The following is a 14,726-nucleotide window of genomic DNA, read 5'->3' on the forward strand; positions in this document are numbered from 1 at the left end:
GTTTTTTTTCTCATATTTGAAGCAAAAATACAGTTCACCTTGGTTAAAAACTTCACTTGATTTTTCAGATCATCTACTTGTTGTTTTTGTTCCAGGTAGCGTAATTGCAGGTCTTTGTTGTCTTGCATCAGCTTTTCGTTTTGGTCTTGATATAGAAGAACAAAATATTACACTTAACTAAATATAGTTAAGAAAATTACAAACTTGATTTTTTAAATATTCATATATGCATGAAAATTTCATTGCAAAATGCAGAAACTAATGTATTTTGTATGGGGAAATCTCTGTGTCCTTGTTCTGGTTAGGATGGGGTTAATTTTTGCAAGACGTCAACTTTTACTGACACAATCAATACTTCTCTATTAAGACAATAATAAAAAAATTGTACTTATTAAATAGTGTACTCTGTAGAACAGTACTATAAATAAGAACAACAAATTCAGCAATGCATGAGATTTCATTAATGTAAAATAAAAAGTACTTAGACATAACTAAGTAAATACATACACTGTATGAATTTATAAGATGAGTGAAAACAATCCTTGCTATAGGAATTGTTTCAATCAGATTTTGTATTAGCTTATCTCAGTCTTTTAAAACCTGCATGAAACACTACTGTTAGTGAGCTTCAATGAACATGAATCAAACAGCTATTGTAATTTATGGCTGAGAATCTGGGAAATACTGGTAAGATGAGAAACATGATTATAAATATCTAAGGGAAATGAGGCTGGTGGAAGGGTGATATAGTTTCTGAAAGTACTATATTAAAAAAAAAACCCAGAAAACATAGTTGGAGCGTTACTCTATTTTCTATCTAAATACATTTATTTTAAGTATTACAAAGCACATTATGATGTTATGGCCAGAGAAATACTACTAAAGCAATCAGATCAAATGACAGGATCATTGTAAAAGGGAAATACAGAAGAAGGACATACAAAATGTCACGATGATGTTGGACTCCTGTAGCATTAAGAATTTTCAAGGCTTCACTTATTTTACCATCTTTCTTAGACATGCAAAAGAAGCTTAGGAAAAAAGATTCATATGCCAAACTACAAAGGGTAGACAAGACATTATTTCTACACTAGTTCTAGGCAGTACTTTAAGACACTCATTAATTTCAATTCTTGTATTGAACTTCAAAGAGGAATGTGCAGCAAAAGGCACATACTCTCAAATATGTGACTGAAGAAAGTTATACTGCCTACGTTTTGTGAAAGACAGAGCTGTAACCAAATCCTACATACAGAGGCCTAGGGGGTATTGGAACATCTACTCCAGCTGCAGCAAGTCAATTCAATAGAAGGCAGAAGTGTAGGACTCCGGTGTTTCAGTTCAGGAGTACAACAAGCTACGTGGGAAAGGGATGGCAAACACCTGACAGTTAAACATCATGGCCACAGGAAGGAAAGAAGTTGGAATGCCAGTTTTTCATAATCATGCTACAAGTAACAACTGTTAGTATGTCATAACTTCATAACAATGTAGCTTACGGCACCTTTATTTTAGTATAAATTAAGGTTAATTTTGCAAATGTTGCGGTCAAATAAAATGTTTAAATATTCAATCTGGTATGTGAAGTCAGCAGAGCTACTGAGAATCCTAACAGTACACGTGTGCTGAACTCATGCGTAAATCATATGAATTATTCACAACAAGTTGTCCCATTTCATTCCATGAAATTGTTCACAGAAACACACCTCTTAAAAATACACATTTGAAGAATCAGCTCTAAGCTAAATATCTTCACTTTCTGTCTGTGCTTGTCTTTCGTAAACTTCATATTGCTACAGTAATCAGTGCTGAGATTAAAAAAAAGATTGCAAGGTCAGTATTCACTAAGAAGTTGTCCTACAGCATGAGAAAACACATGTGAAATAATCTGTTCATTAGATTAAAAGAAAACTGTCATTTTAAATGCACAATGCTGTAAATGAAAATTAATATATACTGAAAATATTAAAAAAAATCTCAATTAATGAAATTGGAAGACAAACATTGCCAAGGGCCTATATGGGCTTCACATAGCTTTGTACAGTGAACAGAATAGTGGTTTATAATTTGAGAGAGACTGTCAGAGGGGTCTCTTTCCATAAGAACTTTCAGTGTAGAGAAGAAATACTGAATGAAGTGTAAATATGAACCCAACAGATGAAGAATAAATGCAGCTGAAATTATATAAGCCTCATTCAGCCCATATTCTGTATCGGGTCATATTTTGCACTTAATAGATAGTCATAACTTAGGTGCATTTAGCAAACATATACTTAAAATACAGCTTTGAAAACATCAGCAACAGAGATTTCACTTTTCTGGGCAGTATATCTCAACTCCAACATGGGTATAATCTTATATTTTGAGAAAATAATAATTTTCTCAGAAATATACCTCTTTCTACTTTGATCTTGTCAAGGATTTCATTTTTGTCTGCTAGATCATTTTTGATAGCTGCCTGTAGTTTAGCAATTTGCAGTTTCAGTTGCTGCTCCTTTGATTTCCATTGCTGTTCATAGGGCAGACTGAAGACACTGCAATAAAACATATGTTACATGAAAAACTTTTAGAAATCAGCTTCAGCAGAAAATAATCAAGGAAAAAAGCTTTTAGCAGCACAGAGGCCACTGTCACTGTGGCTGAGGAATTATGTAAATATATGTTGGTCGGCTGCTCTTGAAACCCAGATGGCTCTCTCAGGATACCATTAAAAACCATGAAAGATTTGGGGGACGAGCAAAGGAACTGGCCTTAATTTAGAGCTCCAAAGTTAAAAAAAGTTGGTAGCATGCAACATTTGTGGGACTAGGAAAGCAACTGAGATGCATATCTCAGAATAATCCACAACTGCAAACTTCAGCAAGTAACAACTACAAAACCAGTTGTTTTTTTTTTGTGTACAAACCCTCTTATTGTAGAGAAGTGGGATCATCCCCTGATTTCTTTTAAATCTGTGAGACATGCAGAAGCTCAAGTCAGTTGCCTGGTCAAAGAAATGTTGACCATGAAGTGACAACAGTTTTCTTATGCTCTAAAACAACAATTCTGCTACTGATTAAAAAGTGCATATAAAGTAATCTTTCTCCTACTTGAAGAAATAAAAAAAAGTGGGAAAAGAAATCAGAATAACTATTTTGCCTTTAACATTATTTGCTTGTAAACTGCCAATCTATTTGCAAGGACTGCAGGGGTACAGAGTCAGAACTGCTGAAACCACAACAAAATGTGTAACTCAGACTGACATAAAAGTAATTATATTATAAAATTTACAGTTTAATTCCTTGCAGGTAAAAAGAAAAAGCAATGTAATGTCCTTCCTTATAACTTAGACAATGAGTACTATGCTCTTCATATTACTGTTGTTCAATTCTTGCATTCTTATTGACTAGAAAAATGTCCATCTTAATAAATCATAAACCAGTTTATTCACTTACATATTCTGTGAAAAATCATAAACTATGGGGTTTTTTTTAAACAAAGGAGTCAGTTTGTCAATTCTTTCCTTTGCAGCTCACCAGTTAACAAATATTATATTTAATATATATAAATGTATTAAAAAATCTTCTGGGATCTATTTTGCAGCCTATCTCTCCCAGACATCTCTGTAACAAGCCTCAACCAAAAAAAAAAAAACCAAAGGAGAAGAAGTATTGCATAAGAGACAGCCCACAGAGCCTTGTAAGCTGTACCTGCGGGCTCTAAGGGAATGCCTGCTCTGATGGGTGACTACATGCATGAGTCTGAGTACTTTCAAGTGCAGTTACATCAAAAATACTTGAAGAATGACCTTAAGGTTAAAGGAAAAAAAAACTATTACAGCCCGAACTGTAGACTCTGAAATATATGGAAAGGGTTTATTATTCTGGATTTGTGCTCTTCTTAAAAACTGGTTTATTTCCCTGTATTTTGTCGTTTCCTCATAGTATACATAACCTTTTTAATACATTTCTCCAGGCACAGAACACCTTACACTTTGACAGATTGTCTTTTACAACATGCATGAACTTAAGGAATGTCTCTAAGTCCTGCAGTAAAATAAGATTTACTTTACTCTTCTACAATTTTGAAGATAATACTCAGGGAATATAATGCCCTGCACCCAATATAATTCCATAGTACTGCCTAGGTATAGAAAAGATACAGTGTGTTCTTTAACTGCTTAAAGTCTCATTGGTCCCATAAGGAAAGAACAAAGCATATCAAAAAAAGGTATCAAATACCCTTAGTTTTCACACTTCTGAAAGTATTTTCACACTTCTGACAGTGTTTTCACATTTCAGTGTAAATGCATTTGCTAGCTTTAGGTACAATAATTTCACATAAAGATGTAGCTACATCTAATTCCGTTTTTTGGAAGACTATACTGTCAGAGAAACCATTAAGAGTTACTGTGATGGCAGTTCAAGATCTCAGTATTTAAATGAAGAACATTTCAGAAGACAGGTTTCATCCAAGCCTATGTAATGCTAATGTTTATGTTTAATGTTTGATGTTTAATTATTATGTTAAATGTAACATTTTAGTTTGAATTGAGTCCACTTTTGTTGTTTTTCCATTTGAATTTAAGATTCGCATGGAAAATCTGTCACATCTACAGTATTTCATCAGAGTTAAAGACATGTGGATAAACTAGAATGGTCAACCACACTGGGCACTGTTTCTTTTGAAAGAATTTAAGCATTGTCAGGTTTGCATTACAAGATCATATGAAAACCACTCTTCCAAACCGTTTATCAAAATGTATTGTTTTCTTGGACAAAGAGTAAATAATAAGAGTCAACCGAAAAATTCACACTTGTTCTTTGCAAACTTGTCAGGTGCAGTTCTGCAGTCTTGTCTTTGGCAAAATAGCTATCAACTTCCCAAAAATAACATCAGAAAAGGATGGATTTGTGCCTCTTTTCCTCTATTAAAAAGATTTATTAATTATCTAGCACCTGTGGACACTTCCTACCCACCACTAGCAACAAGTAAGATACAGCAGAGTTCCACTGTGAAAACAGGAAACTGGAAAAGCTAGCCATTAAACAGTGGCTATAACGAATCATCCTTTGCTCTAATTTCTTGTTAGTCCCTGGGCTGCTTTCAGCTGAGGCAGAGGTAATTTTTTTCCTAGTGGTTAGTATGGGGCTGTGTTTTGGGTTTGTGCTGAACACAATGATGATCATACAGAGATGTTTCTGTTACTGCTGAGCAGGGCTTGGAGATAACCAAGGCCTTTTCTGCTTTTCATACTGCTGTCCTGGGAAGAGGGCTGGGGGAGTGTGGGGAACTGGGAGCTGACACAGCTGGGAGAGCACATCAAAGGAATATTTTCTAGTAGATAAAAGTGAGAAGAAGGAGGAGAAAGGGAGGACATTTGGAGTGATGGTGTTTGCCCTCCCAAGTCACCAGAATGTGTGATGGGGCTCTGAAGGTGTGGAACGCCTGCCTGCCCCTGGGAAGCCAGGAATGAATTCCTTGGTTTGCTTTCCTTGTGTGCACAGCTTCTGCTCTTCCTATTAAACTGTCTTTATCTCACTGCACAGTTTTTCTAGCTTTTACTCTTTAAATTCTCTCCCCAGTCCACTGGTGGGGAAGTGAGCAAGGACTGTGAGGGGCTTGGTGGCTGGCTGGAGTAAAACCACAATATGGAATGAGGAAACATGAATCAGTGTTCATATGGGACTATATGAAAAGACAAATCATTTCAGATAAAAGAACAGCTGTATTGTAGGTTACTACATAGTAACAGAAGCATATTTAAATTTATTTAAACATCTTAAATTCTCTGTTACTTAAGCAGAACAGAAATATCATAAGTTGATTTGTTAGTAAGTGTTACTTTTCTGCATAATGATAAAAGAGAGAAAGAAATCATAATCGGAAATATTTATAACATGATCAAATTTTGGAGAAATCTACAACAATGAACTTAAGTGACAGACAACTGATCAACTGCCCCTATACAAAACTGAGTACTGTGCTAATACAACTGTTATATCTCATAAGTGAAGAAACTGTTTTAAGTTATTTGTACTCACCATTTTTCATTTCTATAATTTTTAATTTCACCACAAACAGTACAGGAAGTATAAGAAATATTGTAAGAATTCTCTAAACAAAAATCTATATTATTCACATTGTGCTTAGTCATTGGTATTTTTTTTGACAGACATCACACTGACATGCCAAACACTTTAAGAGAAGAAATAATTTCAATACAAGAAAATATGTTAAGCATTTTTACATACATTCTGAGGCAATTATTAACTGTAAGATGTGTCTTATTATCTAACCCTCTTTAGTGCAATAAAATCAGTTTCACAATAAAGGAAAAGCTCATTTGAAGGTCATTTTTTTCTTTCATATGCTTGTGGCAATTGGCTAGAATTTCTTATTTCTGTATCAGTAGAAGTGAAATGATAGCTATTACAGAAGAAACAAACCACAAGTCAAAAATAATTAGTGGAAAAGCTGTCAAATATCAGACTTTACATAGGTTCACTGTGAAGTGCTGGAAGAAGTTTTATTCCATTGACAAAAATTCAAACACCTCTTCGTTAAAAAAAACCCCAAGAAACAATCCCAAAACCCAAACTAAATCCAAATGAATATATATCTACCTAGAAGTATCCTTCTTTCAACAATAAGTCTAAAGAAAATAATGAGAAATTCAACTAAGAACTTCTTTCATTTATGTTCAAAATAAAGTGACTTCTACTTATTTTTAATTATGTTATTAAAAGTACTGTCCTATTGTTACAAGAGTATTAGAACAAGTTGGTCCATTTAAACAGGGCAGATGAAATATAGGCAGAGTACCATGAATGTTCCCATGTACACTTACTGATATGATAAAGTGCAGCACAAACATATTTACATGTGTGCACAAACACTCAACAGGCACATTCCAGCACTTAGGGTATGAAGACCTATTCAACAGGACAGGAACCTAATTTTTTATATACAGAATCCATAACTTACCTGTTATGCAGCTTATCATAGTTTTCCTTCAAGAGTTCATTCTCTTTTTCTAGATCATTTATTCTTTCCTGTAACTAAAATGAAGAAGAAAGTTTTATTTGATGCACAGCACAAAAGCAAATTACAATGAATGCGTGAAGACAAATAGTTAATTATTTGTAGGCATTGTCAAGCTATTATTTGTTCTTTTTATACAAAATCAGCAACACAGAATATTCTGCATTGGAAGGGATACAAGGATCACCAAGTCCAGCTTTAAGGTGAATTGTCCATTTGGGGATGAAAACCACAACCTTGGCAGTATTAGCACCCTGCTCTAACCAACAGAGCCAATCTCAGGGTATACATGCAAAACAATATAAAAATCTAAAAGTCTAAGTGTATTACTGACATGATAAACAACACATCCTTGTTTTCAAAATATTCAGTAAAGCAAGACATAACTTTAAAGCTATGAGATAACAAGAAGATACCTTCAAGCATTACATTAGTTTAACGGTTTGGAGGAAGTATCTGTGAGTTACTCCTTGGTGAACTTGGTTCATGCAAAATACATTTAAAATAGGTAAACCAGGTAGTGAAACTAAATTTACTACGAAATGTAGCCAAAACCCAAGTAAGATAGCAGACTCTTACTCCTCGTGCATTGAAGAGAATGAGAAACAAACCACTTGATTTTTAGCCCTAAGTGTGCATGACATTAGTCTGAGAGCCTCTAGACAAAGAAACAGAACTGATTTGAACTGCTAAATCAGATACAACACTATAGTGTACTGGAATTAAATCAGGTTGAAATAAAAAACTATTATCAATAAATTAAGTATAGTTTTTTTTCAGTTAACAAACCACTTGTTCAGTAGCAGAATTGACATGAAATCCTATGCTTTAACCTCAAATATTGTCCAAACACTGTGCAGAGACTATGCGGCACAGGGATCAAGTGTGGTTGATATTCTACCAAATGCAAGCAGCAGCCACTGTTTTTTTCTTTTTAATGGGATAAAAGTGTATATATCACTAGTATATATAACACCAGATCAGTCTTCTAAATGTGTTTGAAACATCTATTCACATTTTCACAATTAAAAGGTATCCCATCATTCACTCTTCCCTTATCTATGTGTTCAAGAGATCTTGAATCTGCTTGAAGAACACAATCTCACCTCTTCTGTCCTTCTGTTTGAAATAGTTACTGTCTGCAATTCTTTTTGAAGATGAAAGCACTTTAGCCGCTCTTCTTTAAGCTGAACATTCAGTTCATCACCTTTTGCTAATAAAGCATCATGGCTGGTCTTCAAGTTCTTTAGGTTCTGTGAAAAGGAAGGAAGGCGTATCAGGATCAGATCTAGCAGAGTGGTCCCACACGATGTATTTCAACAAGGGGCTCTCAAGGCACTATTGAGTAGATGTTCTCAATGTGATCAGCAAGACACATTCTTGAACTAAGTAACTGAAAGTAACTTTCACTTCCCATGGCCAGCAGAAAGTGACCTGGTTGCCCTCATGAATATCAAGCCCTCAGTTTACTCACTATGAAAATGACAAAGAAATAAACCTGTAAAGCAATTAAAATATTTTGCAGTGGTTACAGCGGTTGGACATGCTAACCATAAACCACTGCAGCAGCAAGCAGAAATCAGTGTCACCCACATCTATGTTAATCACAGAGCTTGCCACAGCTCTCTTAACCCTTCTATTTATATATACATATACACACACACACATATACATCTTTATACTTATAGATACACATATACACACAATTCTAGATATATGATTCTTTTGCAACCCTCATGCATTCAGCTCTATTTCCCAGCTAGAAGAACTTTAATAAGGGACTTCTGATTTCCATCATATTTTCATTTACTTTGATGGCCCATTAAAATTAAATGGAGGGTGCTGATAGAGCCTCTATTTCCAGAACATTAGTTAATATGCCTACAATCCTGTAATTAGGCCTCATTCATTAAAAATTCACATGTAAATCATATTCAAATTACGATTTGAGACAAAATAGTTGAAAGCCCAATCTCCTATTTCATAAAATGACTGGATGATAATTTGTGCCAAATACATACAAGAATATAGGTAGTGTTTAATGCTTTTAGACAGAAAGAAGCTAGCTTCATTTTTTCCATACAACATTCCTACAAAGTAGTTAAATGGAGAAGCTAAATGTTAATCCTGTAAAAATTGTTTACATTCACATGCAGTCTGAACAGACTGGAAATTAATAAAAAACTTATGAAAAATCAGTCACCAATTTGATCTTCAGCTTTTCGTATTCATTTCTCAGGAAGACAAAAATCACAGAGAATACACAATATTAGCAGTCAGTCTAACAAAAATAAATAGAGTTATTTTTATAGCTATTTTTATAACTAGTTATTTATAGTTATAAATAGAGAGAATTCAACTCTAAATTCTAGAGTTAAACTCTCTCTATTTTAAATTTCTTAAAGAGAAAGAAGACAAAAAGCCATGTTAAACCTTTTCTCAGTCTGGCAGAGAAGATACAGGAGTTACACTGAAGAGGGGGAAGGAGGCAAAGCAAAACAAAATGCAGAAACAGAAAAACATGGGCAAAAAAAGGAACCAAAGAAAAAACTAATGGCACAAGTGTTATTTAGCATGCTAACAATAAGCATACAGATGTTTAGAGTTTTTTAAGGATACTCAGTGCTTCCCCTTCTTAAAGCTGTATACATAATAAAGCTCTATTGCAGTTAGGATTCCTCCTTACAGGAAGTCTCCCATTTCCAAGGTATTATCATATCACCTTTGTATACATATGCAGTTTTCCATATACATACAGGAAAAAGCAGAAAAAAAGCAGTATAATTAAAACCTATAGATAATCTACCACAGAATTGTATGTTCTGGAGGTATTTTCATAAAATTGCTCTTTTTATAAGGAAAATGATTACTTAAAGTAGCCCTCTAAAATAACTTCCACGAACATATCAGCAGAGGTTAAATCCTAACATCAGAACAGAAGAGCCAAACTGCCCAAACTTCAGCAAAGAGTAATAAAGTGGAGAGGGCTTGGTACTCTTTTTTGGTAAATCAGTACATCTAAGTCAAAGTCCTCCCTTTAAATGATCAGGGATCTCTTTCATAGCCAAACAACTCAGTTCGTTCTTCATAATCTGCTTGGTATGACTTTGCAGATGGAATTACCAAGACCTGCTAGACCCTGATGAAACAAAAGAGAGATTAAGGCTAAAAAATTCCTACGCCATCTGGAGTAGTTTGAGTGTAATGTAGGATATAGTTCATTTTAATGTACTCACTTAACTGACTTTGAATCAAGAACTGTGTATAATTTTTCTTCTTTTAGCATGCCTATGTGATAAGAGTATAGGAATGTTATTGATCAAACTGCAATTACCTCTTCAAGCTGGAGAAATTTTCCTTCCATTGCTGAAAGAGCATTGCTTTTCTCAGCCAGCTGTTTACGGACCTTGATCATTTCCACATTGTCCTGAATGTTTAGCCTTCAAAATTAAAAACAAATGCATCATAAACACATACTTTAAAGAAGATGTAGTGTATAATACCCAAATTAATTTGTTCTTCTATAATTCACACTAGAGAGTTTAGGTAAATAAAGATTTTACTGTTTGATGACCCAGCAACTTCAATCAATACATACACACCTTTGTTTATTGTATAAAATTGTATATGACAGAAAAAGAAAACAATCCTATGCCTAAAGAGATTGTTTTCGCTCTCTCCCACCATCCAAAATATCTGGTGCCACTAGAACACCATTTTGTGAAGTTTCCACCTATCAAATACTGCAAAGAAAATGACAGCTGGCAATTTAAACCCCATTATTTCTACAACTATGAGAGGAGAAACCAGTTGGGATTTTTATTAATATAAATTCTGAAAAAATCAGAATAGATTTTCAATATCTGAAAAGGCAATTTCTCTTCCAATATTTGTTTATTTTAGACATGCAGGACAAATTGTCACAATGCCATGCTGGAGCAAGTGAAGGGGCTACAATGCTTAGACATGTGGAAACCAGCTGAGTATGTGAAGAAAGGAATGTTGCTCTCTAATACTAAAACAGTGTTAGAGACTTTCATTTATCTCAACATTTTCTGCAACAGCAGAGCCAGTATTTTTCTACTATTTGCAGACTCCAAATTATTGAGTACTAGTGAACATCGAATTGTCCACTACGAACCTACACCTAAATTTTGGTAAGAATTAAAGTGAAGGAAAAACAGGTGATTAAAATTTTATGACCTGAACTTCAACTGAACCTGTATCTGCTGGAAAAGAATTTTCTAAAATGGCAATTATGAACTTTTTTGTTTATTTATTAAAAAACCATCATAATTTATTATTGTAACTATCTCCTTGCTTAGAATTATCCATGCTATTTGGCAAAACATTTTATGGCTTGGTTTCACCAACTGGACAAAAATTAATAAGGCCCATATTTCTTTACAGAAGTAGTAACTTCCACAGCTACCTACAAATATTATTATATAACTCTTCTAACGTTTCCACCACAGAGATTTTAATTTTTCACAATACCTTTGGCTTGCTGTACCCTGCTCTTTCAGCCGTAGGGTGGATTCTTCAATTTCCTTTTCTTTCCTTCTTAGCTGACTCCCAAGAATTTCTCTGGCACGGTCTAGTTCCTCAATTTGGTTCTTTTGGGACTCAATGACAGTCTCCCTGCAAATAAAAGCATCCTACATTCTAAAACCAGCTATATATTCTTTCAAAGGAAAAAAAAAAAAGAGTACTCAAGTAAGCCAAACTTTGAAGTGTTCAGCAAAATGTGTATTTCTTATTAACATACCTCACAAGAGAGGCTTACGAGTTTCAATTGCTACAAAACTGCAACACAAACTCTCAAAATAAATGTTTCTGTGGACTCAAGAAGGCTTAGCAGAACCTCACTAAAATGCTGTTCATGGTTTCTTATACTCTATAAGTATCCTCCTTCTCATCCATTAGGGCCAATGGTTTCTCAAAAGCAAAAAACCATTACAAGCTATCACAAAATTAGATCTTCAATGGATGGAGCACTGGAAGTAATTTTTAAGCTTTTATTCTGAAATGGAAAAATCTAAATCCCCCCAAAAAACCCCAAAATAAAATAAAATCAAAATATGTGTTTTAACAGTGGAATTTATCCAATAAATGCATTAAAAAGTAATTTATAGAAATAGTTCCATACAATTGTTTCTTATGATTCCAGTTAATTGTTGAATTTATAAAATTCCAAGCAGAAAATAAATGATTGCACATTAATCCATGTATTTCTAAGCTTAGCTTGCCCATTAATTGGAAATGTAGCATTTACACAGAATGTAATTGATAATCTGATTTAAGTAAATTACTGTGAAAATAAACTAACAGCTTTTAGAAAACCCAGATTCTAAACACACAATTCGGAGAAGAAAAATATTCTAATCAGACCTCAATATCTTTAAATTAGATGCTAACTACCTTTTCTATACAACACCTCTCTATTTCTCATGCTATCTCTACATCAAGGATGTTGTAAGGATTTCCAAAGCTTCAATTCAATTGAAACATGCAGTTGAGTTACAAACCACACTTCAAAATGCAAAAGTGAATCAGAATCATTTTACATAACTATCCAAATACTGTGCTTTTTGCACTTATCCATAAAATCTGTCTGACTCTAGGAATGAAACTTAAATGCACCAGGGAAACACATTCACATAGTTACCACTTCCATGCTGGTGCACATTTTAGGACTTATGCTGGTAAAAATTTTGCACCCAAGGCTCTTTCTTCTTTTGTCAGCTTTGACCCATAACAAACAAGGCAGGCATTGCATCCTAGCAAAGAAAGCCAGTTTTAACTTGTAGCCAAATTTTTATGTACCTACATTCTAAATACCCGATTTCCTGGTTTCCTTAACATTCTGCATTGTTCCTGTGTTATTATTGTCAGAACCAGCCATTTTGTTTTCTGAACTGAAAACTTCTTAAAAGATATACTTTTTTTTCTTCCAGAAAAGAATAAGTTCTAAGAACTATGAAAAAAAAAAAAAGAAGTAATATGAAAATCATACAAATTTCTGATTTCAGCCCTTGAATCCTCGAGCAGACTCTGTCCGTATTTGGGGAGCACAAGGTGAGATGATCTCACTTCTAAACTTTGAAATCTCATTCCTGAATACAAAAACAAAGATAAATTTTTGACTTGTTGGATGAGAAACCTTTAACAAGCCAAACATCTTAACACAGTACAAATAATTGCAATTTCTATATAGATGTCATAAGAAGTATTTTTACATCAAAATCACATAGAAATAATCATAGTATGCACAACATAAGCTGCTGTAAAATCTGAAAGATAGGCCATGCTGAACAGCGTTAAAGCAAACTGCTAAAAACATGTCTTGAAAGATTTTTAGAAGATTTACTTTCAAAGAGAACAGAGATCGTGTCTTCAGAGAAAAGAAATAGCAGTATTATTAGACAGGAACATGGACTTGTAATCACTCCTTCTCAGCATTTTCTTTGGAAAATCCCAAGTGTCATTCACCCAGACATGCAATTGTTAGGACTGTATTTTAGTAGCAGTGCAGATAATTTTCCTGTATTGTTTAGAAGCATCCTAAGCCCATGGTGAAGAAAAGAAGTGAGAAATTAATTAAGGAAGAATTATTACTTTAGGAGCAAATGCAATGGTTTCTCCACATTTTTCTCCTACTCTTACCAAGAAGAAATTAACCAAGTTTTGAGGTGGGACCAAATACACTTCATTTCAAAGACAGCATTAAGGCAGCCATCCTTCAGTCCGCAGAACTGCATCACTTAGGTTTAAGGTACAGTGATACCAGCAGTTTCCCAAAATGCCTGAAAAACTTACCTACTTTGCTCCATTAACTTGACCCGTTTAGAATTTTGATCTTTAAGTGTTATTTTAAGGTACTGGTAATTGCAATACAGATATATATGTGTGTGTGGGTGTGGGGGTGTGTGTATGTATATGCCTAGAATTTTTTTTGTTTACTTTTGTTCAACTCAAGGCATTTCTTACATGACTGCACTCAAAGAAAGCAAATATTTACAGAACATCCATACCTGATTAGCTTTCCATAGTATTTTTAAATCAGCCAAATAAGAAGCAGATACTGGAAGCTCTAATTATTATTTGTAGAGCTTTCTTATCTCTTAATACCTTAGAGATAGCTAAACTATCCTTATTTTTTCCAGGCATTTTATTTTTCAATAACTGCTGTGCATATTTTCTGATCTGCACCAAAAATGTTTTGAAACTCAGAATCACGGTTTCAAGTGCAATCAAAGAGTCTGCTGTTTTTACAAATGTGAATCATACCCTTCTTGGTGTGCTCTGGCATGCCAGCAGTCTCACTCTCTTTTTTGAGACCAGTGTTCACACGAGATTGAACGGAGCTATACAGACAAGGCCTATGGCCTTGAATCTGGAGCTGCTGTTTAGTTGAAATGAGTTTGTTGCGGAGGCTCTCATTTTGTTTCTCAAGCTCACAAACTTTTTCTCGCAAATGCTCAATCATTTCTTCCAGCTCCAGAGCGTGACCCAGCCGCTTGGGTCCACAGCCAGCCTGGTCACATTTTCTTTTATCATTAACAAGCCGTATTAACTTGGTGGTCATTCTGGGGAAAATAATTGAAAAAAAAGAAAAATACTGTGAAAAGTCAGCATGGAAACTATTCTGTTGAAAGAAACATAACCCCTGTGGAGACGTCAGCATAGAACCTTGATAACAG

At 34.3% G+C, this 14,726-nt stretch overlaps 1 protein-coding gene across 15 annotated transcripts in view; it reads right to left on the reverse strand.

Moving 5' to 3' along the window:
* Positions 1-14,726, reverse strand: part of RPGRIP1L (RPGRIP1 like) — a 38,527-nt gene that overhangs the window by 18,574 nt on the left and 5,227 nt on the right. For 6 of the 15 annotated variants that reach the window (XM_064427410.1, XM_064427407.1, XM_064427409.1 and 3 more), the window contains 8 exons: positions 14,314-14,612; positions 13,040-13,139; positions 11,521-11,664; positions 10,358-10,463; positions 8,130-8,276; positions 6,967-7,040; positions 2,395-2,534; positions 39-145 (listed from right to left, as the gene is read on the reverse strand). In XM_064427410.1, coding sequence (XP_064283480.1) covers positions 39-145; positions 2,395-2,534; positions 6,967-7,040; positions 8,130-8,276; positions 10,358-10,463; positions 11,521-11,664; positions 13,040-13,139; positions 14,314-14,612 — 1,117 coding nt within the window. Of the gene's footprint in view, positions 1-38; positions 146-1,706; positions 1,809-2,394; positions 2,535-6,966; positions 7,041-8,129; positions 8,277-10,357; positions 10,464-11,520; positions 11,665-12,853; positions 13,001-13,039; positions 13,140-14,313; positions 14,613-14,726 lie in introns of those variants that run through there. The other 9 variants (XR_010365975.1, XM_064427414.1, XR_010365978.1 and 6 more) reach the window with 7 other exon arrangements.

This window comes from Passer domesticus, chromosome 7, assembly GCF_036417665.1.
Source record: "Passer domesticus isolate bPasDom1 chromosome 7, bPasDom1.hap1, whole genome shotgun sequence".
In the NCBI taxonomy this organism is placed as follows: Eukaryota; Metazoa; Chordata; class Aves; order Passeriformes; family Passeridae; genus Passer; species Passer domesticus.